Raw genomic sequence first — 27,829 nt, forward strand, 5'->3', positions numbered from 1 at the left:
TTAATAATTTTTATTACATGGGGGGAGGAAAATGGGGTGGTTCCCCCACTCAGATTTGGGTCTAATTTTTTGTTTGTAATCTTGGCTCAATGTAGAAGGATTTCCAAAAAGAAAATTTCTCGCGTTGCGAAAAATGTATTTTTTAATAATTTTTATTACATGGTGGGAGGCAAATGGGGTGGTTCCCCCACTCGGATTCGGGTCAAATTTTTTGTTTGTAATCTTGGCTCAATGTAGAAGGATTTCCAAAAAGAAAATTTCTCGCGTTGCGAAAAATGTATTTTTTAATAATTTTTATTACATGGGGGAGGCAAATGGGGTGGTTCCCCCACTGGGATTGGGGTCAAATTTTTTTTTTGTAATCTTGGCTCAATGCAAAAGGATTTCCAAAAAAAAAATTTCGCGCGTTGCAGGAAATATATTTTAATACATTTCATTACATATTAACTTTTTATACTTCTATTTTCTTTAAATTCGTTGATCGTAAACGTTGTGAACTTCACCTACCTAAAATGAAATTATTTAAAAATTCGATTCCTGTACATATATAATTTATATATATATTCTAAAGTTTACTTGTGAACATTGTGAATAAATCTGTTTTATTCGTATTTCACTGTCTTTTCACTTCTTTTTCTTTTTGGGTATTTTCTTTTTTTTTTAAATAGTTTTTCTTTATTTTCAGAGACTGTTTTATTTATCGTCGATAGAGAAGAAAATTGTGAAGAAAAATAAGAAGATATTGGATAAATCGTGTGTAGATGGCAGAAAAGACACTCTTTCGCTTTTCAACACACACAAGAGAGAGAAAAAGAAAAAAAAACTGATTCAGTCTGAAAGGGGGATGGCAACAGCAGTAGACTCACTGGGAACACAGCTGATGTTGAAGAGTGACGTCAGTTAAACAAAGCCATGCGCGGTTGATGGTGGATCTGTGTGGCTGTCGGAGGCACATTAGCGAGAGGTTTCGAGCATTTGAGTATCGGGCTGTCAAATACTCGGCTTCCGCGAAACGGCCTTAAACAGTTCCCAATTACGGTTGTGTTATCAACTGCTCGCGTTTTCCTTTACAAGGAATAAACGCAATAAAGCAGTGACAACTCACCGTTTAATTTTTTCTTTTCATTTTTATAAACGACGCGCGCGTAGGAAGGAGAAATGCCGTTCATCTCGAAAGATTGGCGTAGTCCAGGCGAGGAATGGGTGAAAACTGTTGAAGGCTGGGAAAAAAAGAAGATCCTGGAATGCGCCAATAATAAAACACTTTCGCTTTTAATGCGGTGAGTGATTTTTTTTAAATTTATTATTGTTAATTGTCATTGTGATGTGAATTGGAAAAATGGAGTTCTTTATTAGGACTCGACCATTCTGAATTCCCGGCGCCATTCTTTGTTATGAAAATGGCAGCGCCGTCAAATATGATTCTCTGAATCTTCAAGACAGCTGTTTGATTAGTTGGATTCGAATGTTTGTTTACATTTTTGTTTTTTGTAATTTTTTTCGCAAATGTCTCTTTTGTTCACTTTTCTTTTTTTTGGTTACTTTGGTTATTTGTTTGTCTCGATTTGAGTTTTTGTTTTGGAGAAACGAAACATTTTCTCGATGGGTAGAAAAATTGGTTTCTTCATTATTCTAATTAATTGGTATTCATTAAGTAAATTATCGAAAAAATTAAAATTCGTAAATTAAAAAATTAAAAAATTGAAATTAAAATTAGAAAATTGTCAAAAAATGACAGGAGGGGAATTTAAATGGAAAAAGGGAATTTTCTGGCGATTGACAGTTCCGAAAGGTAATTAAAGGAAGGATGTGCAGTATTTTTTTCATTGCATAAATACGAGTTTAATTTATTTTTTTTACGAAAAAAAACCGTCAAACAACGGGATAGACTTCTTTGTTTGAAGGATTCTTGATTATACGCAGTCGCACGCTTGGCAACAGCTGTACATTGTAAACAGAGTACTCAGGAGTCTCACTTTTGCGCAATGATATAACTACGATCGTTATCTGTATGATTTTTCAGGTAATAATCGAGTGATTTTCATTTTCCCATAAGTGAGTTAAATTCTTTTCCTCGCTGCTTCCGCATTGTAATATCCGACATTTCGATTGTAATTATTTTAACAAATTCATTTGTAACTTCTTTGAAATTAGATCGAAGGCAAATTCTTTTTTCTTTTGGGAAAATAGTTTTTTCTACAAGGAAATTGTTTCTTTAGTTTTTTCGTCTGAATTGGTTAAAAATTAGAGAGAAAAAAATTACTTTGGAATTTCTTTGAAATTAGATCGAAGGCAATTTTTTTCTTTTGGGAAAATAGCTTTTTTCTCCCAGAAAATTCTTTCTTGAGTTTTTTTTCGTCTGAATTGGTTAAAACGTTTAAAAATTATAGAAAAAAAATTACTTTGGAATTTCTTTGAAATTAGATAGAAGACAATTTTTTTTCTATTGGGAAAGTATTTTTTTTCTCCCAGAAAATTCTTTCTTGAGTTTTTTCGTCTGAATTGAGTAAAAATTAGAGAAGAAAAAAAATTGAACTTTGAAATTTCTTTGAAATTAGATCGATGGCAATTTTTTTTCTTTTGGGAAAGTATTTTTTTTCCTATCAGGCAATTCTTTCTCTTTAGTTTTTTGTCAGAATTGGTTAAAAATTAGAGAAGAGAGAAAAATTAAAATAGAAAAAAAATTACTTAGTAATTTCTTTAAATTTAGATCGAAGGCAATTTTTTGCTTTTGGGATAGTAGTATTTTTTCAACCAGGAAATTCTTTCTTTAGTTTTTTGTCAGAAAAAAATTTGAAAATTATACACTGGGAGAATAATATTTTCCGCTTTTCGTGTAATTTGCCTCGAAGTTTTTATTATTCTTTGTTCCATTTTAGGGAAAACAGTGTCACTCTGAGAATTTCTCATGACAGTAATTATTTGTATGAAGTTCTGGAGAAAATGTAGTTATTGGATTACTTGAAAGAAAAATAAGTCATTGTTAAATTTCTGACAGATGGAGTTATGAAAATTTATTTAAAGAGAACTTTTTACAATTTTAGAAAAATTTATTTTTTTTTGTTTTTATCTCTTTAGTATTTGAATTAATCTAGTAAAGTTTACAACGTTTTTAATCAACCAATTAGAAGAAAAAATGGTTTTTTAAGCACAGTTTTTTTTCATTGTTTTCGCTTGGAAAACTACTAAAAAATTTTTTTGATCAGCATTTTTTGAATAGAAAAATTTTTAAATGAGAATTTTATTATTTTCTTTGTGAAAAATATATTTTTTTCCTGAATCGTTGATTATAAATAATTCACAACGTTTATACTCAACGAATTAAAAAGAAAACCTACTTTTTTAGCGAATTTTTAAATATTTTTGCTTGGATTTTTAGAATTTTCCCCCAATTTAATAGTTTAAAAAATTATTGACTGTTGTAAAAACCAAATACAAAATGAAAAATTTAGAATCTTTATAATTTCTTTTTTTTAATATTTTGAATTTTGAAGAAATAAAGAAATTTCGTTCACTTGAATTTTAGGGAAAATTATGATTCACAAAATTTTAAACGTTGAAATGAACAAAATATTTTCCATTAAAAGATTTTCTTAAATTACTGATTGTAATAAAAATTAATCTAAATTTAACATTTAGAAATTTTATAATTAATTATTGTTATACGAGACAAAAAATTCTTGTAGTAAATTTTTACTTTGAAGAAGAAATAAATAAATTTAGTTTACTTGAACGTTCAGAAGTTTACAGGAACTTGAAAATTAATTTTTTTCGTTCTCAATTTTAGAGACAAAAAAAATTTTATACTAACTTAAATTAGTGGACTTTTCGCCTGCATATATTTGCGGAGAGTAAATAAAATTCAGAAATAAATAAAAGTATAGATAAAAATAAAAGAAAAAAAGAAAAAAATGAAGAGAAAGAAAAGAAGAAAATAAAAGGAAAAAGTAAAAAATGAGTAGAAAATAAATATAAAAAGTAAATAAAAATAAGAAATAATCAGATTTTTCTCTCAGTTGTCATAAGGCCTTGAAATTTTTATCCGTTTCTTTCCCCGAACGGCAATTTGGACGTTATTTTTTGATAATAATTTTATTTTCTATTTTTTTGTACTAAAAAAAAAATATTTATTTTATTTTAGTATTAGATGAAAGTGAAGGATTAATTGACTTTAACCACTTTTACCACATAACTAAGTTAACGAAATACATACACACAATTAACGATTTCCCAACGGAAACTGTAGTGTGGCGATTATTCACTTTCGTAAAGTTTCATTTCGTGCCTGTTACGTGCAAATATATTTTTAATTAATTAACTTCACGTACGTGTATTAAATCACTTTTTTTTCTCTCTCTCTCCCTCTCCTTTTTTTGCGAAATTTATCACCGTAAATTTCTATATTTATTCAAAAGAATCGAAATCAAAGTCTGTAAAATTAGACAATAAAATCATAAAACCGTAAAAGTTGATTCCGTTGGATTCTTTTTATAAATTTGAGTTACGGATTTTTTTTTCTCTCTCTCTCTTACTCGAATGAAACATATTTTCACTGTTACGCTTTCTGGAGCTCCTTATGAAGGTATATAAAACTATGTAAACTCCGACGATATATCATATAATTCATATCTCGTTAAAATCAGAATTAGGTGTTCGACTTTTGCTGCTTGATAATAAATTATCTTTATCTTCGAGTTGATTATATTGAACTGTGAACTGATTACTTTCTCATTCATGTTAAAACAGTATAATGTGCAGAGATCAATTGCGTGACTGTAGGGAATTTATTTGTTTGGAGTGCAAATATTTTTTTTTTTTATTTTTGCAATATTGGAAGTTTATTTTTGTTGGGGAAATTTTATTTTTAGTATTATGTAAATTTTATTTATTTCTTAATTATAGAAGAGAATAATTAATTATAGAGTAATGTAATGTATAATTATACTATTTATATATACTGAAAGGAAAATTTATATTCGATTCGAAGAAAATTTATTTGATTCAAACAAAATTTATTCAATTGAAACAAAAATTATTATGTTCCGAAAGAGTTGAAAGTTCAAATGAACGACTATTTTATTTATTATATCATTAAAATTTAAATTTTGTTAGAAAATATTTGTTTTGACAATTAAAAAAATTAATTCTTTTCTAAAATGTTAAACTTATTTTATTTTTAACATTATTCGAATAATTTTTATTTCAGTCAGTTAAATTGTATTTGCTTCAAATAATGAAATTTTTTGTTCAATTACAATTTGTTTGATTTTTTCTATTCTGTTTTGATTTTCAAAAAAAAATGTTTTAATTCAAGTAAATATTTATTTGACTATAGACAAGTAATCGATTATTTAAATTAAATAAATTTTTTATTTGTGGATAAATATAAATTAATAGAGACATAAAAAAATATTAATTAATAAAAGAAAAACAAATATGAAAATAATTAATTTACAGAGATCAATTAATTATATTAATAGAGACATAATGTGGGCAATTGATACCGCCCCAAAAATATAAATGAATAAAAACAGAAAAATAAAAATATAATCAATTTATAGAGATTAGTTAAAAAAAAAAAAGAAATAGAGTCATAAAAAAATATAAATTAATAAAAACAAAAAAATATAAAAATAATTAATTTATAGAGATCAATTAATTAAATTAGTAGATGTGGGTAATTGATATACCACCCAAAAAATATAAATTAATAAAAACAGAAAAATATAATTAATTTATAGAGATTAGTTAAATAAATTAATAGAGACAAAATTAATAGAAACAAAAAAATACAAAAGTAAATTTTTGTACATTATGTGATTGAGTATTAAATTTCTCCAAATTTTTTTACCCTTAAAATTAATATATAAAGAGCGCTTTTTTATGAAAGATGTGTACACTGGAATATATAATTTCGTGTCATGTATATATTTGTTTATGTTGTCATTGTTATATTTTTGCCTGTTGCCTTTAAATTGTATATCATTTATATTGAATGTGAAACTAGGAGCATTATTCAGCTTCGTCTAACACAATATTGTCTTTGATTATTCAACGAATTGGCAATTGTTCGACTCACCTACTTTATAGCGAATTAGTCGTTATGTTGATAAATTGAATCTGACAAATTTTTTTTTTCTCAAGAATATTTTCTTTCGCCTCGTATATAATTATTTTCGATCAAGCGATTTTTATTCATACTTTAATTTTATATTGTTCTAATAATACATGGAGAACTTGAATCAAACTAAATTGATTTAATTTTCTCTTTAAAGGAAATGTGTAAAATGAATTAATTACTTATTCCGAAAGGGGGGGGGGGAATTCATTAATTTGAATATTTAGAAGGTAATTGGATTATCGCTTTTCTATAAATTTTTATTCAGTTTGCTCTCGTTCTTGGCTTGTCTTTTATTGTTATTCTTCGATTCTTCGATTTTAGGGTTTGCATTTTTTTGGGAAAATATTTAAATCTTTAATTCTTATAATTAGTTCTTTAATTTTGAAATTATTGGTTCAATTTTCATTTAATTGACTCCAATAAATATTATTTGATTACAATTAAATATTTAATTGATAATAGTCAAATAATAATAGACAAGTAATCGGTTATTTGAATCAAATAAATTTTTTTTTCAGTGCGGAAAAATATCAGAAAAATCCGAAGTGAAATTTTCGACTCGAGAGCTGAGTTTTTAGACAAATAATAATAATAATCGGTTTTGTCGAAATTTTCTGTTTTTCGCGTTGGAGCTAATAGAAAAGTTTGAAGAAGTTTTTTGTCATATTAAATAAGGGTTGCATTCAATAAGCAACTATTATCGGCCTTGGAAGGACAATCCGGGGACAACCCGTATATAAAAGTGGGTCATGACCCAGCTCTCTGCACCAATTCTTCGATCTTCATGCTTTACTCTCAGATTTCAAAATGCTTCATGTATATACAGATGCCAGTAGGGGATTCATTAGAAAAGCTCCACATTCGTAGGAAAAAAGCCTTTGAATCCTATTTGCCGTCCTAGAAAATTGGCAAATGTATTAATCCGCAAGCTTGTCGTGCTTTAATATTTGCTTTTTTATGGCACAAGGAGAAAAGTTTATCTAAACTTTGTTGAATTAATTTATTATGTAGATTTTAGGTTTAGATTTTTTTACATCCTTGACGATATCTTTGGATTTTTCATTCTTTATCCTTTTACTTATTATGTTAATAATACTGAAAAAAAAATTTATTTGATTCAAATAATCGATTAATTGATTATTATCAATTAAATGTTTACTTGAATCAAATAATATTTATCGGAGTCAATTAAATGGTATTTGAACCAATTTGACTCCAATAAATATTATTTGATTTAATTTAATATTTAATTGATAATAGTCAATTAATCGATTATTCGTTTCAAATAAATTCTTTTTCAGTGCATTAATATTAATATTATTACTTAAACATTAAAAATTAATTTGTAAAGTTTCAAAATACTTTAATTACAAAATTAGTGACATTTTCGTCTCTAAAAACTTCCAAAAAATTATTTTCGATGCTGAGCGTCGACGCTAATTTAGGGTCTTTTTCCCATCTTTAAGAATTTACACTACTTTAAATTTGTTAGCAGTTGAAATATAAAAGTTTTAATAGTTATTGGAAAAAATTCAAAAAATTTTAATGAAATTCTTTAAAATGATTCAATTATTTTCAAAAATTTTTCGTAATTCAATGATTTTTAATATCTACTATTTTAATAAAAAATTTCCTAAAAAAATTGAATAATTTAAAAAAAATGTTTATAAAATTCTTCTCAAACATTCAATTAATTATTTTCATAAGCAAAAAATATTTCCACAGGAATTCAATTATTTCAAACCGAATTTTCCTAATATTTTTCGAAAAAATCAATTATTTAAAATTTTAAATAGATTTCTATAAAATTATTCTCATAGGAATTCAATTATTTTTATAAATAATAAAATTCCTCTTATAGAAATTTAATTATTTTTAAAAATTTTAATAATAATCGTTGCATGAATTCAATTATTTTTACAAATATTAAAACTTATCGCTGGATTTCAATTACATATTTTTAATAAAATTTTAAGTAAATTCCTCAAAAAAATTCAATTATTCTTAAATATTTTATTAAAATTCTTTGAAAGAAATCAATTATTTTAAAAAATTTTAATGAAATTCTTTATAATAATTGAATTGTTTTCAATATAACTTTAATAAATAAATTTTTTGAAAGAATTCAATTATTTTCATAAATAATATACAATTTTCAAAGAAATTCAATTCTTTAAAATTAAAACACAATTTTCATAAAATTTTTTAATAAAAATCATTTCTTTAAAAATATTTTTGTTAAATTCTTCTCGAGAATACAATTATTTTAAAAACTTTATTAAAGTTTGTTGACAGAAATTCAATTACTTATTTTTATAAATAATAAAACTCATCGCAAGATTTCAATTATTTCTAATATAATTTTGATATCTAATACCTATAAATTTGATATAATTTATTGCTTAGAGTGCAATAATTATTTTCAATTCATTTTTAATTACATTTCTTGAATGAATTTAATTATTATTAAAAATTTTAATGCAATTCTTGGTAAAAATTCAATTTTCTTTTTAAAAATGTTGATAAAGTTTTTTGTAAGAATTGAAATTTAAGAAATATTCAATATTATTCAATAAATTAATTATTTTTGTATTTAAATAATTGAATTCTCGTAGAACTTTCTAATAAGAATTGATTTAGAATTGAATAAAATAAAATGATTAAAGTTTGAAATAATTTTACTTATTTAAATTTCAACAAAAAAATTATTGAATTTTGAAAGAATTACTTTTGTAATTTTTAGAAATAGTTAAATTTCAAAAATCTGTTACATTAAAATCATTTGAAATATTTTAATTCCTGTAAACAAAATAAATAGGTATTTAAATATTTATTTTAAAAAATTATTCTACTTTTGAACGTAATTAAGAAATTATAAAAAAATTAAGTCGTCAAGTTTAATTTTTCCATGGCTATTTTTTTATGTCTTTAAGTTACTCTTTTAAAATTAATTATCGAGTACGAAGCCTGTGATTGCTTAAAATTTAGAGATTTAGTGACACATTTTTGTGGTAGAAAAACGTAATTCACTTTTGATTATTTTAGTCTTTGTTGGTGTAAATTTAAATTGCAACTCGTATTGTTAAAGTGATGCTCTCCTGCTTTTCAAATTAAAAAAAAATTCTTGTCTAGTTTTTCTAGAATAAAAACTAGTTTTGAAATTTTTTCTCACTTTAAACTATTATTTTTTGTTGTTGCTTTTTTCTATTGCCTCTTTTGAAAATTATTCCTAAAATTTTCGCCTTTAGAATTTTTCGCAATTCATGTCTTTTGTACAATAAAATCCAATTTGTTCGATTCGTACTTTGTGGAATTTTTTTCTTTTTCATTATTATTATTATTATTCGTATGCGAATGCGCAAAATAAATGTTCGGTTCGTATATATTCAATTTTTATTTTCAATTATTATTCAACATATGTGCAAAATGAAATTGTATCTACGGTGTATAGATGTGTATTTCTCTCTATTGTTCGGCGGAAGAGTTTGAAGGTCGACGGAAAACTAAATCACGTGTAATATTAGCTTTTTAACCGCACTGCGAGAGAGATGAGTGATTATGAACTGCACCCGCAATGTTGTTATAATAATCACAATTTCATATCGCAGCGTATATTCTATATAAATTAGGTACAAAGAAAATGGCTAATTTTCTCTCGTTGTTTTATAGTTTAGATGAAGAAAAAAACGCAATGCTTTCGCGAAACTCGGCACGTGCATGAATAAATTACACTATCACATTATGCAATAACCTTTTGTGCACGAGGTTTCCCTCGTAAATGCATTGGTGCAAGGTCGCACCCGTTAGCGGGTGCAAATTGTTCCTTTCGGATTTTATTTAACGTTCAAATAAATTCGAAAAGGGGAAAAAGTATTTTCTTTTTTCGTTTGGTTATTTTGTGTTTGTTTCAGGTTAAGGTTTTGATTTGTTTGCGGCAATTAGGGAAGAGTGTATTTCATTCGCTGATTAGGGAGAAACGAAATCTTTTTGCGGGAACACTAATTTAATTTGGTTCAAGTAAATCAGGGTTGCCACAAATATTTAATTTTATTTTTACTTGACTTTTCCCTGATTTCCAGACAAAATTTACAAAAAAATCCTAATAAAACCTTCACAAGAATTCAATTATTTAAAAGAAATGTAATAAAATTCGTTACAAAAATTCAATTACTTCTTTTACAAATAATAAATCGATTGTTCGGTAAATAATTTTCAAATCAATTTTTATTAGAAAATTCTAGAAGAATTTAATTATTTAAATTAAAAAATAAATAATTTATTGAAGAATTAAATGTTTGTTAAAATTGAATTCTCGTAAAGAATTTTATCAACAAATTTTTAAATAATTGAATTCTTGTGAAAGGAAAAAAAATAAATAAATAAAAAAAAAAATTTAATTTAATTTAATTAATTTAAAAAAAATTTTTTTTTTTTAAATTAAATAAAATTTTTTAAGAGAATAATTACCTACATTTTTTGAGTAATTTGATTAAAATTGTGTCAAAAATAATTAAAATCCTGCGATGAGTTTTATTATTTATGAAAATAATTAAAATTTTCCCAAGAATTTTATTAAAATTTTTCTAAAATAATTGAATTTCGGGGAAGAATTTTATTATTTATAAAGATATTTGAAATTTTGGCGAACATTTTTTTTTAATTTTTGAACATAATTGGATTTTTGCGAAGAATTTTATTACTTTTGAAAATAATTTAATTCTTCAAACAAATTTTATTCAAGTTTAAATTTCATAAATAATAAAATTTTTTACTGACATTCAATTATTTTTATGAATAATAAAACTCGTTGCAGAATTTCAATTATTTCCAATACAATTTTAAATCGAATTCCTCAAAAAATTGAAAAAAATGTTCAAATTCTTGAAAATTTTATTAAAGTTCGTCGAAAAAATTCAATTATTTAAAAATTTGTTGATAAAGTCCTTTATGAGAATTCAATTTTGAGAACATTCAATTATTCAATAAAATATTTATTTTTTATTTAAATAATTGACTTCTTGTTGAATTTTCTAATAAAAATTGATTTAAAAATGAATTTCAGTTAAAATCTTAGATAATAAATAATTGAATAATAAAAGCATTACAGCATGAATATTTTGAAATAATTGAATTTTAAAAATGTTTCAAATTGAAATCTTTGAAAATTTGAATTTTTCTTACTTTTAACAACTGACAATTTTGTATGAATTAATGTTTTTTAAAAAGTTTAATTAAATTTTTTTGGAAATTATTTACAGTTTTTATTTTCTAATAATATTTAATAGAAGGGTTTCCGAATAATTGATATGTGGTCAAATTGAATTGTAAGCAAATGGATTTGAAAATTCCCGAAGAACTTTTGCAAAAATTATTAAAAATAATTAATAATTGATAATTGATTTCTTTCAAAGAATTTTAATAAACATTTTAAAAATAATTATATTTTTCGAAGAATTTACTTAAAATTGTATTTTAAATAATTAAAGTTCTTTGAAAATTGTATATTATTTATGAAAATAATTCAATTCATTCAAAAAATTGTATGAAAGTTATATTGAAAACAATTTAATTATTATAAAGAATTTCATTAAATTTTTTTTAAATAATTGAATTCTTTCAAAGAATTTTAATAAAATATTTAAGAATAATAGCATTTTTTTTGAGGAATTTATTTTAAATTGTATATTAAAAATAATTGAAATCCAGCGATAAGTTTTAAAATTTATAAAAATAATTGAATTCTTGCGAAGAATTTTATAAAAATCTATTTAAATAATTGATTTTTTTCGAAAAATGTTAGGAAAATTCAGTTTGAAATAATTGAATTCCTGTGGAAATATTTTTGTTTATGAAAATAATTGAATTCTTGCAACGAATTTTATTAAATTTACTAGCCAAACTATCCGCGCGGGAATGTTGTATGGGGCTGCTTATTTTAAACAATTTAAAAAATTTTAAAGAAATAATTATTATAACCTAACAAAGAGATTTAACTAACTAAAATTCAAATAATTTCACTCAATGGTCTCAATTTAAATAGAATTTACATTACTAGACTTAAACTATGGCTAGAACAATTACAATTAGTATCTGGGTCATCTTTTGCATTGCTTATTTTATAAAGCCATTTTAAATTAAATACTTTTTAAAGAAATAATAATTATTACACACTGAAAAAAGTTTTACTTGAAATTTTCTACATTCAAAAAAAACGAAATCAAATAGAAATTAACCATTTTACAACTTAACCAAATTCACCCCAGAAATCACTGAATTCGATAATTTAGAAGAAAGACAGACAAAAGCAGGGTTCCTACAGAATCTGGAAATCATGGAAATCATGGAAATGGTATGGAATTTTTAAAAGGCTTCTGGAAATCAGGGAAATCATGGAAAAGGCCTGGAATTTTTAAAAGTTTCTAAATTTTTTCAGTTTTCCATTTTTTCTCTTGAATAAAAATTCAAATAATAATAAAGCTAAATGGCATAAAGGAGAACAAAAAAGGTTGAATTTTAAGAAAATCGGATTTTTGAATTTTTTCGAATTTTTGATAATTTTTGATTTTTTACCAAAGAGTCGAGACAATTTAATAAGTAAAGTATTTTCCAAAAGCACAAAAATAATGAAGCTAAATCCCATAAAAGAGAGGAAAAAATGTTGAATTTTAAGAGATTCGATTTTTCGGATTTTTGATAATTTTTAATAATTTTTGATTTTTTACCAAAGAGTCGAGACAATTTAATAAGTAAAGTATTTTCCAAAAGCACAAAAATAATGAAGCTAAATCCCATAAAAGAGAGGAAAAAATGTTGAATTTTAAGAGATTCGATTTTTCGGATTTTTGATAATTTTTAATAATTTTTTATTTTTTACCAAAGAGTCGAGACAATTTAATAAGTAAAGTATTTTCCAAAAGCACAAAAATAATGAAGCTAAATCCCATAAAAGAGAGGAAAAAATGTTGAATTTCAAGAGATTCGATTTTTCGGATTTTTGATAATTTTTAATAATTTTTTATTTTTTACCAAAGAGTCGAGACAATTTAATAAGTAAAGTATTTTCCAAAAGCACAAAAATAATGAAGCTAAATCCCATAAAAGAGAGGAAAAAATGTTGAATTTTAAGAGATTCGTTTTTTCGGATTTTTGATAATTTTTAATAATTTTTGATTTTTTACCAAAGAGTCGAGACAATTTAATAAGTAAAGTATTTTCCAAAAGCACAAAAATAATGAAGCTAAATCCTATAAAAGAGAGAAAAAAATGTTGAATTTTAAGAAATTCGGATTTTTGAATTTTTGATAATTTTCGATAATTTTAGATTTTTTACCAAAGAGTCGAGACAATTTAATAGGTAAAGTATTTTCCAAAAGCACAAAAATAATGAAGCTAAATCCCATAAAAGAGAAGAAAAAATGTTGAATTTTAAGAAAATCGGATTTTTGAAATTTTTCGAATTTTTGATAATTTTAGATTTTTTACCAAAGAGTCGAGACAATTTAATAAGTAAAGTATTTTCCACATTAAAAAGTTTGACATTAAAAAATATATAAAAAATGCCAATACTTAACCCACAAAATTTAATTTTCAAAACAAACAAATGAATGCAGATAATTTGCTAACGGAAAGGAAACTTACGATTATTATAATGTATTTAAAAATTAAAAATTTTTATTTTTTTTTAACAATTGAAATCCTGTGAAGAATTTTATTATTTATGAAAATAATTAAATTCTTGCAACGATTTTTATTAAATTTTTTCTTAAATAATAATTGAATTCGTTTAAGAAATTTTATTAAAATAGTAGATTTTTTAAATATTTGAATTTCAGCGAAGAATTTCTTTATTTGTGATAAGTAATTGAATTCTTGCAAAAAAATTTTCAAAATAATTACATTTTTCGAGTTCATTTCAAATTGCATTAAAAAAAATTGAAATCCTATGAAAAATTTTATTATTTATAAAAATAACTGTTTTCTTGCGATTTTTGTAAATAATTTAATATTTTTTAAAAAATTTTAGGGAAATTTAAATTATATTAGAAAACTTATTATTATAAGTTGTTAAATTTTAAAAAGGTTTGAATTTGAAATTTTTTGTAAATCTTAATTCCTATGGAATAATAATAATTATTATTATTAAATATTAATTTTAAGAAATTCATAAATAAATGTAATAGAACATTTTTTGTGTATCTTATAATTTTTAGAGTGAATCAGAATATTTTTTACGGTCAGGGAAAAAGTCAAAATTTTGTCTGGAAATCAGGGAAAAAGAAAAATTGATTTTTTGTGGCAATCCTGATTTATTTGATTCTAGTAAATATTAATTTGACGGTTATTATTTGGTAATAGCCGGTTATTTGAATCAAATAAATTTTCTTTTTGTTGTATCAGTAAATATTCGATGCTCTATTATGTGTTTCCTTGTTTCATTTCAACAAAATAATTTTCAATTTAAGTCAATTAAATAATATTTGCCCCGAATTTTGAAATTATTCAAATAAAATTAATTTGATTTAAATGAAAATGATATAAAAATTATTCGATTGAAATAAATATTTATTTCATAATAAACAAGTAATAAAATTGTATCTAATACAATAATTTATTAATATATTAATTATTAATTATTATTAATCATTTATTATCCAATTTAAATTAAGTGAATTTTTAAATGAAGTTTCTAATTTAGATACAGTGGATTCTAATACAGTTACAATGCAATCGAACGTAATTATCATTAAAGCGAGCATTAAAGTCTAATGCAAGCATAATAAAAAAAAATTATGAGAACATTTTGGCGAACGCGAGCGGAATGAAAATTTCTTTTGACCTTGATCGAAACTTGATTGGACTGGGCAAGTTCTTTTGCGATAGGTTTTCTTGTCGAGTCGTTTGTTGTGCGCAGAGATAAAATCGTGTACAGATTCTTATTTTCCCCCCGACTCACAAACTAGCTCTTATGCTTTGACTCGATAAATTAAATCGCGCGGGGAGGGAGAAGAAACTAAAGAGAAAAAAGACAAGAAAGAAAAAAAATTAAGAACGTGGGTGTACGTTAAACAGACCGAGAAAAAGGTTGTTCTTTAAGAAAACACCGCTTCGATCAGCTTTGATGCGACGTTTATTCTTTAATGATCAGTTGTTTTTCACTTCTTTACAAACAAATAATTGGAACTTTTTACTAAAAATATTTTTATTTATTAATTTTTAATATTTACTGAAAATTTTACTAAATTAGTGAATATTCTCTTGCTGATGTGAATTAATGTGACTGAATTTTCTCAGTAATTTGGATTTAGAGAAATAACTATAAAAATTTGCAGATTGTAAAATAAATCCGAAAGTTGACGTACGAGAGTATGAAGTATCAATGTTGAAAAAAGAATTTGTCGCTATCATATTTAAAATTACCGCATGGCGAAGTGAAAGGGCCACATATACCGAAAGGTTATTTTTATTGCACAATTTTCTATATTATATCTTATCTAACACTTTCGAAATTTTGTTCAAATTAAAAATATTTTATTCAAATGGATTAATTTTCGATATTCTGGTGTTAATATATTTCATTTTTCTGTTTTCGTCATTTATATGATTAATATGCGTATAAAGCAGTAAAAGTTGTTTTCAAATTTTTCCTCTTTCATTTCTCGTGCAATGATTTTCAATAATAAAGCCTGAAATTTTCAACTGTGTGTCTCAAGAAAAATTTCTGGTCCCTAAAAATAGCAAAAAATAATGTTTTCCCTCGAAGACGAAAAGAATAATTATTTCAAAAGTGATTAAAAAATTGTCCTGAACTTTTTTCTAATTTTCAGGCTTTGCACTCATCTACTAAAACCTACTATTTACTACTTTTTTACGTTATGCTACTATTTGGGTACTTTTTTAGATTTCAGAAACTAAAAGCTACTATTTCTGTTTTTTTTAGAAAAAAAAAATTATTCTTAAAAATTGTAATCAAATTCTTTAAAACGATTCAATTATTTTCAAAAAATATTCGAAAATCAATTATTTTCAAAATTTAATATTGTCAGAAAATTTCGTAAAATAATTCAATTATTAAAAAAAAAATTGATTAAATTCATCCAAAATTCAATTATTTTCATAAATAATAAAAAATCCACAGGAATTCAATTTATATAGAATACTTAGCATTTTCAAAAACATTTCGAAAAATTAATTATTTAAAACAATGTTCATAAAATTCTTATGAAGAATTCAATTATTTTCAAAAATAACCAATTTTTTCACAGAAATTCAATTCTTTTTAAACATTTTCATAAAAATTCAATTATTTTCATAAACAATAAAATTCTTCTCAGGAATTAAATTATTTTTTAAAACTGTAATAAAATTCTTAGCAACTATTTCAATCATTTTCACAAATAATAAAATTCATCGCAGGATTTCAATTATTTTTAATACCATTTTTAAATTAATTTATAGAAAAATTCAATTATTTTCACAAATAAAGTTTTCCACAAGAATTCATTTATTTAAAATTTAATTTTAATAATATTTTGAAAAATTTAATTATATAAAACAATTTTTATAACATTCTTATAAACAATTTAATTATTTTGAAAAATTACCAACTTTTCCACGGAAATTTAATTATTTTTAAACATTTTAATAAAATTTATCGCAAAAATTCAATTATTTTCATAAATAATAAAATTCTTCTAAGGAATAATTGAATTCTTGGCAAGAATTTTATTAAAATCTAAAAGAATAATTGAAAAAGAATATTTGGAAATAATTGAATTTCTGTGAAAAAGAATTTAAAAAAAAAATTTTTTTAAATAATTGATTTTTTCGAGGAATTGAAATTAAATTTTTAAGAAAAATTACATTTTTTGAGCAATTCCTGTAAAATTGCATTAAAAATGATTGAAATCCTGCGATGAATTTTATTATTTATGAAAATAATTTAATAATAGTTTGCTAAGAATTTTATTAAAATTTTAAAAAATAATTGAATTTTTCACAGTAGAGGTTCAATTATTTAAAAAGCTTTTAATAAAATTCTTGACAAAAATTCAATTATTTACATAAATAATTCTTCGAAAGAATTCAATTATGTCGATAAATAACAAAATCATTCCCGAAAATTCAATTATTTTGGTGCATTTTAATAAAATTTTTTGCAAAATTCAATTATTTTCATAAATATCATATTGTTTTCAAAAAAATTTAATAAAATGCAACACAGGCTTTCAATTTTATGCAAACTCTAATTTAAATAATTGAATAATTATTTAAATTATAGTTTGCATAAAACTTGTCGAAAGAAATCAATTATTTAATAATTTTTATAAAATTCTTCGTTACTTTTTGATACTTTTTTAAAATTAATTAAAAATTAATTAAAAATTAATTAAAAATTAAATGAATGAAAAAATGAAAATTAGTGACTTCTATAAAAAGTGAAAATGATAGTTTTCGACGCTAGAAGTCGACGCTAACTTCGCAGGGACATGAAATATTAAAAAGAATTTTTTGAAACAGTTAAAGAATTTTTGACGTTTAAAATTGAGAAAAAATTATTTTCTAAGAATGAAATTCAAATTTGAACTGCTTTTTAGTTAAAATATTTAATAGTTAAAGCAGAAAAAAAATTAAGTGATGACAAAAAAATTGTCATTTATTTAAAAATTGAAAAGGGAATATTAGTAAAAATTTGAACTGATTCATATGATTTGGTATAGAGATAGTAGTTTAAAGGTTTAATTTTCCAAAAAGAGAATTTGAAAACAGGTTTTTGAATTGCTATTGTTTGCGTGTTTTAAGATTGTCGTTGCCTTGACCACAAGATTAAGGTACACATACATATATAGAAGCAGCGAAGCTTTTTTGCGGTCATTGCCCACTTGATTGCATACATATATCGCATAGGCTCGATAGCATCTTCTAGCTCTTTATAATATGCCTTCACAGTTTCTTTTGCTATTCGTCACTTTCTTTGCTCTTCGTTAATATTTTGCAATTTTGCTCAAAAAAAAAAGAAAAAAAACTTGTTCCGCTTCTAATAATAATTCAGGTATTGATGAAAATTTTCTTCAGTCAATTTTTCTTTACTTTTTCTCACTTTTCTTCACGATCATCTCTAAACTTGAATTAGCGAAAAATCCACTAATTAAATCAGTAAAAATTTCCAATAATTCTTATAGTAAAATTCTACTATTTCCTTTAATAAGTTTTTTAAATTTTCTAATTTTTTAAGTTTTACAATTTTTACTAAAGTAGTCCTGGAAGGTATTTTTTAATAATTTCCAATTCAAAATTTAAAAAATTCACATTTTAACATATTCTAAATTACTAAAAATAAATATTTTCAAAAATTTTAATGAAATTCTTCGAGCGAGAATTCAATTACTTTTATTAATAACAAACTACTGCACAGGAAGGAAGTAATTTATTTTCAATGCAATTTTAATATAATTCTTCGAGAGAATTTAATAATATTTAAAATTTTTAATAAAATTCTCTTCAAAATAATTTATTTATTTTCAATACAATTTTAATTAAATTCCTTGAGTGATAGAATTGTTATAAATTATCTATTTTCTTTTTCTATTCTAAAAGACTATTGAAAATTTAGTTTTTATCTCAATTCTCTTTTTTCCGTGTGACAAAACTTTCCACTCTTTGAATAATAATTTGTTTCAAGTTTTCGTAGTCTTCGTTCTATTTAAATTGGGAATTGTGTCACGTTTAGAATTGAGAGTAGGAAAAGAGGATAATTTTTCTAAAGATGAGAATAATTTTCGGGAAAAAAAAATTTGAAATCAAGTCGCTTTTCGTGCAGTAAATTTATTTTTCAAAAAAAAAACCCTAAACGCTCGTATGAAAATATTTTTTTGAAATATAAATATTTTCATTACTCACTAAAATAAAAATCAAAAATTATGTTCTCGAAATTTTTAACGTTCAAATGAACGAAATTACTTTCCTTCTTTTTCAAATTGTTTAATTTACGTTTTTTTGAGTTTTATTGCAACTGGTAATTTTTTATGTTAAATAAATATTTCGTTCTTTTGAGCGTTATCAATTTTTTTGTCGCGTTCATTTACTTTCCTAAAATTTTGAACTTTCAAATGAAGAAAATATTTTTTTACTCCAATATTTTCAAAAATTACTAGAGTAAATTGAAAAATATTACAATAATTGTAATATTTTTCAAAATTGATTTAATTAAAAATTATTTTTTTCATTATAAGAAACAATATTTTGCAAATAAAATTGAAATTCAAAGAATTAATAAAAATATCCTGTCTCAATATTTTTTATATAATAAAATTCGAAATCTAAAGAGAAATAAATTAATTTCGTTTAATGGAGAAAATTTGGAAGCAAATTCGGAAAAATTTTAGATTAGATTTGAAATTTAGTCTAGTTTTAATGTCCGTAAAATTTTTATAATGTTGAAACCATCGAAATTTCTTTCTTTCTTTTTCAAAAGTTCAAATACTATTATAATAATATTGGACCAAGAGTGATTTTAAAAAATAATTACTTTTCGAATATATAATTTATTTTTGATTTTTATTTCAGTGACAAATTTTTGAAAATATTTGTAAATTACAAAAATATTTCGTTCAGAATTTTTTTTATCACTTGTTTTAAAATTCAGTTCTGAAACAATAGCCTCGAAAATATTGTGAAGAATGAAAATGAAAATCACTTTTCAATTATCTGTATAGCAGTTTATCGATTTGATTTGAAGAATAGTAAAAAAAAAATAAATAAAGAAACAATTGACTTTTTGAACAATTCTCTTTACTAACATAGTTTTGAGTTATTTGCGATAATTTTTCTTCTTGGGTATATAAATTTTTCATTTATACATTTTTCAATACACATAATTGTAACTGTATACCTGCTGGCAAATAATTCTTTTCCGCGCAATTTTTAATAGTTTCTGAAACAGTAGATAAATATATAATATGTGTATGAATACTGAAATGGGAATTTCATGTGCACATTTCATATTTAGTTATTTACGAATTCTTTTCATGATGCACACATTCAGTCAGCGATGCGCGATGAGAAAATGACGTCAAACCTTCACGCACGCGGTTAGAATTGTTTCCAATTTTCACTATGCTAGGTCAACCCGAACGGTTTCCGCCTTTCGAAAGGCAAACATTTTTTTTTTTTTTTTTTTTTTTTTTTCATGAAACAATTGGTTATACTATAAATTAATATTATTTTCAAATTGTCTATGTGTGAGCTGCTTATTGCTGTTATCGTTTCATTATAGATTGTTGTCTTTCAGAAATGTCCCGCAGTTGGTGTAGTCAATTGGAAAAATTAATTTTACTTTCGATTGTATTGTTTCATTTGTAGTGTATGGAAGAATTTTTGCGATTTTTAGTATTTTGTATTTTTCTTCTTATAGTTTTGTTTGCATTTTTTTATTCTTGAATTTTTTTTACATTTTTGAATTTTTATTTATATTTTTAATTTTTACATTTTTATTAACGTATTTTTATTTTTGAATTTTTTTTTACATTTTCTTAGTTTGAAATTTTTCTTTAAGTAATTTTATTCTTGAGTTTTTAATTTTTTATTTATATTTTTTATTTTTTGCATTTTCATTTGTTTCTTTTTATTTTTGAATTCTTATTTACATTTTTCTATAGTTTTTAATTTTTATTTACATTTATTTTCATTTTTTATTTTTGCATTTTTATTTACGTAATTTTATTTTCGGACTTTTTATTTAAATTTATGTGTATTTGTTTTTATTTTTAATTTTTATTTGTTTGCTTATTTGAATTAACAATTTTTTTATTTACATTCTAAATTTGAATTAGTGAAAATTGATTGAGCCACTGATTCAGATTAATAAGAATACTCACTAATTTTTATAGTAAAATTTACTATTTTGTTTAGTAATTCTAATTTTCTTTCGAATTCGAATTGAAAGAGATAAGTTTTTTTACAAGTTATTTTTAATTTACTCTCTGAAGTTGAATTATTTATAAAGATAATTAATTTGATTGTAAAAAGTTAGTCACTGCTTCAATTATTAGTAATACATATTTTTTCTAATAAAACATAGATAAAAATGGCCAGTTATTAATGAAATTCACTATAAAGTTGGGCCAAATTCACTAAAATTTTCCATAACTAATTTAATTAGTTTAATTTGACTATTTTCTTAGTTATTTTCTACAAATAATCACTACTAAATAATTATTTTCTACTAATTATTAGTTATTTCTTACTCATAAGTTATTTTCTACTACTAAATAGTAATTTTCTACCAATAATAGTTAATTACTAGAATTACTGCTAAATAAATAATTGTTACACCCAGAGAAATAATTTATTTGAATTTTTTGAAACAAATAAAAATTTTCTAAATTAAAATTTTTTTACTACCTACTAATTAGTAATTTTTTACTAATAATAATTAATTACTAAAATTACTGGTAAATAATTAATTATTAGTTATTTTCTACTAATAATTACTTATTTTCTACAAGTAATTATTTTAATACACTGATAATAGTTAATCACTAATTATTACTACTACGCAATAAATAATTTGATATTTTTTAATAACAATATAAATTAGATGATTATGGAGATGAGTTAATAATAAAGTTGTTGTTTACTTCCAGTGGGGAAAAGGAAGGTGAAAAAAAGGAGAAGGAAAAGGAGAAGAAGAAAGGTAAGCTGAATAAATGAGTGTTAATTAAAAAAAAAATATTTCTAACATTTTTGTAATCAAGGCACATTAATGTATCATTTTCACTGTTTCGAAATTTTTGTCAAAAAAAATTTTTTTTTAAGAATTCGAATTTTTAATGTCAAACTTTTTTCACATTCATGAGTCTAGTAAAATTACTTTTCTTAATTTGGAAAAAATTAAGTAAAAATAAAGTAAAAAATAGAGTAAAAAAATAATAAAAAAAAAGAGTAAAAATAAAGTAAAAAATAGAATAAAAAATAGATTAAAAAATAGAGTAAAAATACAGACTTAATAGAATAGAAAAAAATACTCTAAAAACAATTTGTTCCTTCCTTTTCCTTTCAAAAGAGATTTGATGCTATTAAGGAGAAATTTTTTAACTCGTACACAATCCGGCTGTTCATACTCAATAAAACAAAAAAAATCCCTCCTCTCTTAAAATAATTGCCTCGTATTTATTTTCCATTTATAAAAAATTTCTTTTTAGACTTTTAATGTATTTTTTTCCAATTTTAGAAAATGCCGTCCAGCCGCACTGTCACATCACTCTGAAATGCACCCGAGAGGTGAGTGACTTCCGATCTGTCTGAGAGAATATTTTTAGATTTCTTGTCCTAAAAAAGAAAAAAAAATGAGGAAGGAAAAATGAGAATCAATCATCAAGTGCGAGTGTGAATGGAGAAGGTCGATCGAGCAATTTTGGGGGAATAGTTGAAGAATATAGGAATTAGAGAAACTATTATCAAAATCTCCCCTTTGATTTTTTCAAAAGGGTGTACAAGGATTTCTTTAAAAAGAAAATAAAAATGTATTCTTAAGCCCTTAATTTTGAGGACTTTCGTCTCCAGGATGTTTCATTTCCTGTAATTTTGTTTTATATTTACAGATTGCAGGTTTCAATGGTTTGAGTGACGCCTTGAAGAGACTCGATTTCTTATCAGCTGTTCATGACTGTCGTCGCTTCAATTATATCGTCAGACTCTTAGATTTGCTTGTGAGCCACAGGATGGGAGGGCTTAGCGGATGTGCCCAACGTGTTCTTTTTAACATGCTCGAGGAAGTTGCATTAGAAGGTATTGAATTGAATACGAAAATTGATGATCGTTTATTTATTGCTGTTAATTGCGATAATATGCGCGGAAAAGTATAATTAATTTACTGCAAATCTTCTTCTTTTTAATACTGACTACGATTTTTATTTAATTTTGTCTAAAGTTGGTGTTTTCGATTTTAGAAAAGAGAAATTAATTTTCTAGATGATCCACAGCTTTTGAATGTTCAAATAAACGAATTTTTTTGCCAATGTGAATATTTATTCATATTTTGGCAAAAAATTTCGACTCTATAAAAAACAAAACTATTTAGAATTTTATTTACATATTTCCAAATATTTAAAAGCTTTAAGAATTATTTTCAATACGTGGCGCAATATTATTGCAAGAAAACATTAATTTTGAAGAGCATGTAATTTATTTGAACGTTCGGAACTTTGGGGATAAATTAGGAGGAAATTATTTTTTCTACTTGAATTAATTTTCGTTTTTTTGGATTTTTTGCAGTGTCCTTATCGCAACAACAAACTGGAAAATTAAGACGACTTATAGAGAGGGTTCGAGCCTTCAGCGCTGGTTGCTGTTGGGGAGGCAGAGCTCTGGGTTCAGTCATTTTGTGGGAGAAACATAAAGCAGCTCTCGAGCGAATTTTGCATATCGCCTCGTCGATTACTATTACACAGGTTGTGATTAGAATTTTTCTCTTTAGAAAAATCATCATCTGTTTCATTTGAACTTTCAAGATATTATGGGACGTGAACTTCGCCAAGTTTATGATAAATAATTTAGAAGAAACGTCTTTAGAGAAATTATTTTTCTCTTCAAATTTTGTGTAAACTTTTTTGTCTGGAAAAATTTCAGTGTTGATACGATTTTCAGGGTTGACACAAATAAGAGAAAAGTCGAGGAATTTTATCAAAAGTATTGGAGAAAGGATTCATTTTCTCGAATCGATTTTTAAAAATCTGATATTTGGAGTTCATCAAGTTGTGAAAATATTAAAAGCCTCATTTTTATTGAATTTTTTTTAAAGTGATGAACTTTGAAAAAGAAAAGAAATTTAGAAATTAATTTATTTGACATAATTTTGCGTTAATTTGTGAATTTTTTTTATATTTTGAAAGATAACATTTTTGATAACTTTTTATACTACTTTTGGAATTTTTGTAAAAATTTCTAATGTTGCATCTAAAATAATTTAATTCTTACATTGAATTTTATGGAAATTTTTGAAAATAATTAAATTGTTTTGAAGAATTTAATTAAAAATATATTGAAAATAATTCAATTCCTGACAAGAATTTTACTAAAATTATATTATAATTTTTAAAAATAATTGAATTCTGTCGAGAAATTTACTAAAATTGCATTGAGAAAAATTGAATTTCTGCAAAGAATTTAATTATTTATGAAAATAATAAAATTCTTGCAAATTTTTTCGACGAATTTAATTAAAATTGTATTAAAAATAATTCAATTATTATATAGACTTTTATATATATTTTTAAAAATAATTGAATTCTGTCGAGAAATTTTATTAAAGTTGTATTGAAAAGAATTTATTTTCTGCGTAAAATTTTATTATTTATAAAAATAATTGAGTTCTCGTCAATTTTTTCGACGAATTTAATTAAAATCGTATTGAAAGTAATTCAATTCTTCTATAGCATTTTAACATTTTTGAAAATAATTGAATTCCTACAAAGAATTTTATTAAAATTTTTAAAAATCATTGAATTATGTCGAGAAATTTTAATAAAATTGTATTGAAAATAATTGACTTTCTGCGAAGAATTTTATTGTTTATAAAAATAATTGAGTTCTCGTCAATTTTTTCGACGAATTTAATTAAAATCGTATTGAATGTAATTCATTTCTTCTATAGAGTTTTAACATTTTTGAAAATAATTAAATTCCTATGAAGAATTTTAAATTAAAATTTTTAAAAATAATTGAATTGCTGCAAAAAATTGTATTATTTATATAAATAATTGAATACTTGAAAATTTTCACGGAATTGAATTAAAATCTTATTGAAAATAATTAAATTCTTTTATAGAAGTTTATTTAAATTTTGAATCATAAATTATTAAAAATTAAGTTGCTATTTGAACATAAAAAAAATTTTATAATTTACATAAATTATTATAATTACTATAAATTATTAAGAGAACAATTTTTTTCAAAAATTCAATAAATAATTGAAATTTGGTTGAATTGAGTTTGAAATTTTCATAATAAATTGAATTTTGCAACGTTTTGAATTCAAAATTTTGGAAAATCTTGACTCCTTTGGAAAAGTAATAATAATAATTAAATATTTATATAAAAAAAAATTATTAATGTTTCGAATAATTTTGAAATTGAAAGTAATCACAAATAAATGTATTAGAAACATTTTCTTATATATAAAATCATTTTTAGAGCGAAACAAAATTTTCTTTAGAGTCAGGGAAAAAGTCAAAATTTTGTTTTTAAATAAGGGAAAAGTGAGAGAAAAACAAAATCCAATTTTTGTGCTCCACCCTGAATTCTGCGGAAAATCTGAAATTTTTATGGCATTTTTTTTAGTTAAGAAAACTTGGAAAAATTTTCAACAGATTTTATTCAAAAACAAGTCGAATAATTTAGAATTATATAATAATTAGGCTATAATATTAATACAAATAATTAATAAAATATTAATTTAATTCATATGCTTAAATGTTGGAATAAATAAATAATTGAGATATAATTAATTAATTACAAATATTGGGAATTAATATGAATAAATTTGCGCAGCCCGACGAGGAGCAACATCCACAATGGTCCGATTTACCAGCAGAATGTCGACGAGAAGTGCTACTTAGATTAAGTGATCCACGCGACATTGAAGCATCATCCGAGGCTTGCGAACATCTCGCTGTCCTTGCTCAGGAGCAAAGAATTTGGCGTGAACTCGCTCAGTATCATTTTACGCCACAGCAAATAGCAACAACTCGACAAAAAAATCCCGGTCAAGACTGGAAGACTTTATTTACGATTGCCCGAAAGTGTGTATTTTTTATTCACTAAAACTATTAATTTCATATATTTTTCATTTTATTTTCAAGTACAGTGAAAGAATAAATTAATTTTCTCCCCCAGGTCTTTTGGTCTTCGAGAGGAATATGCAGAAATGATTCAATTATGTCGTAACTGCCGTTGTTTATTTTGGCGATCATTGGGCCATCCATGCATCGCCGATCAAGATCCGGCCTTTCAAGAGAAATTAGCTGACGTTGATCAAACCACACTCCACGTTCCGATTCCACCACAAACTTTCTTAAAGTTCTTTTCGCTGTGAACAATTTAATTTTCAAATGCTTTTTGTTTAAAACATTGAGCAGAAACAATTACACATCAGAAAATAAAAGAGAGAAAGAAAGAAAGTATGAATGATTGATTGAATCGTATTATAGAAACTGCCGATGAATGATTCACTTTTAAATTATTCTCAGTAAAATTCTAGACAAATTGTTATAATTGTACTCGTTCCAAGAATCAAAGAAAAAATATATATTGAATTATATATTTTTTTCTGTCGGCAGTGAATTTAAATTTTTCGCGTGTGACTCCTAGTCTGCTTTATCTTTATCGTGACTCGTCCAAAAGAAAAGAAAGAAAGAAACTATATTACGCTTTTTGGAGAAAAATTCAATTTAAAGCGTACACGAGAATTTCGCCTAATATTGTGATTAGAATTCACGAAAAGAGAAGAATACTTTCATCGAGAGGGAGATAGAGTGTATTTAAAGGTGTATTTAGAGGAATGATCCTGTTTTGTAAATTATCGGCAAAGATTCCTGCCATTAAAGAGCGAGATCTTTATCATTGGAAGGAGAGAAAGAGAGAAAGAGAAATAATTATAAATCTTCTATCTTGTACTTAATATCCAGATTAAATGTTAGAAAAGTATCGAGTATGAATTCTGAATTAATCGATTAGCAAATTGATCTCGAAATCAAGTTCGTATTTTCTTCTCGAGTAAGTTAGGCCTGCAAAGACAGTGACATTACTTCTTTTTATTTACTGCTCTTGTACATTGCTTCCTTGTGGAAGTATCGATTTTGTTTCTCTATTTCCGATCGTCTTGTTTTGGTGCTTGCAATATTTTTGTAAATTTTAGCATCGATTTTCGTTAGTGAAGATCACAACGTCTATAATCAACTTCTTCTTTTTCAAATTAAATTAAATTTTTGAAAATTTAATTTTCAAAATAAAATTCCAAATAAAAATACAGTTAATTAAGAAATTAATTAAAAATGAAAATGTAATTAGGAATAAAGAAGTCAAAAAAGGAAAAATTTTCAACGCAATTTTTTTTGCAAATTTTTCTGTTTAAAATAGTTAATAAGAAAAAATTGCTCGAGTTTTTCCAAGCGAAAATATCAAAATTTGAATAGAAAAATATTCTTTTTTCTAGGTCGTTGATCACAAACGTTGTGAACTTTACAAAAATATTAATTTAACGAGAGTGAAGTTCGCAACTTTTATAATCGACGATTAATAGAAAACAATATTTTTCACATGGAAAATAATAAAGTTTTTTTTACGAATTTTACTTTTTAAAACAGGCAATAAATAAAAGTAGTAAAAAATTTTTGAAAAAAAAATATTGCTAGGGAAAAATTAGGAAAATTTGTCTAGAAAAACATTTTTCAGCTTTTTCGTGAGGAATTCAATGGCCAGAAAATAAAATTCTTGAACCTTTTTGAATTGACGAAGGAAAATATTGATTTTTACTATTTTTGGAGCAGTTTTCGTTTTAAATTTTGTTTTTAGGTTGAAAATTTAAAAAAACATTATTTTTCAATTTTTTTTAAAATTAATTTTCTTTATACATTTTCTTAAATAATTTGAAATTATGATTTTTTATATTTTAAAAATTTTAAATCGAGTTTTTTTTGCATAAAAAATCATGAT

At 23.8% G+C, this 27,829-nt stretch overlaps 1 protein-coding gene across 1 annotated transcript; it reads left to right on the top strand.

Moving 5' to 3' along the window:
* Positions 1-699: 699 nt before the first annotated feature.
* On the top strand, positions 700-27,199 carry LOC122504999 (F-box only protein 32). The gene is made up of 7 exons (XM_043616392.1): positions 700-1,280; positions 21,763-21,812; positions 22,350-22,399; positions 22,720-22,906; positions 23,393-23,568; positions 25,667-25,917; positions 26,012-27,199. Exons 1-7 carry the CDS (start codon positions 1,159-1,161, stop codon positions 26,208-26,210), a joined length of 1,035 nt encoding a protein of 344 aa, XP_043472327.1. The 5' UTR covers positions 700-1,158; the 3' UTR covers positions 26,211-27,199.
* The last annotated feature ends 630 nt before the right edge of the window (positions 27,200-27,829 follow it).

The sequence above is a fragment of the Leptopilina heterotoma genome, unplaced genomic scaffold (assembly GCF_015476425.1).
Source record: "Leptopilina heterotoma isolate Lh14 unplaced genomic scaffold, ASM1547642v1 Lhet_33, whole genome shotgun sequence".
Classification (NCBI taxonomy): Eukaryota; Metazoa; Arthropoda; class Insecta; order Hymenoptera; family Figitidae; genus Leptopilina; species Leptopilina heterotoma.

Excerpts from the sequence above, each read along its gene's own strand:
- LOC122504999 (XM_043616392.1), top strand. The coding sequence starts at position 1,159 with ATGCCGTTCATCTCGAAAGATTGGCGTAGTCCAGGCGAGGAATGGGTG. Across the intron at positions 23,569-25,666 it reads CGTCGATTACTATTACACAG|CCCGACGAGGAGCAACATCC; the intron begins GTTGTGATTAGA and ends AAATTTGCGCAG. Across the intron at positions 25,918-26,011 it reads TTATTTACGATTGCCCGAAA|GTCTTTTGGTCTTCGAGAGG; the intron begins GTGTGTATTTTT and ends TTTCTCCCCCAG.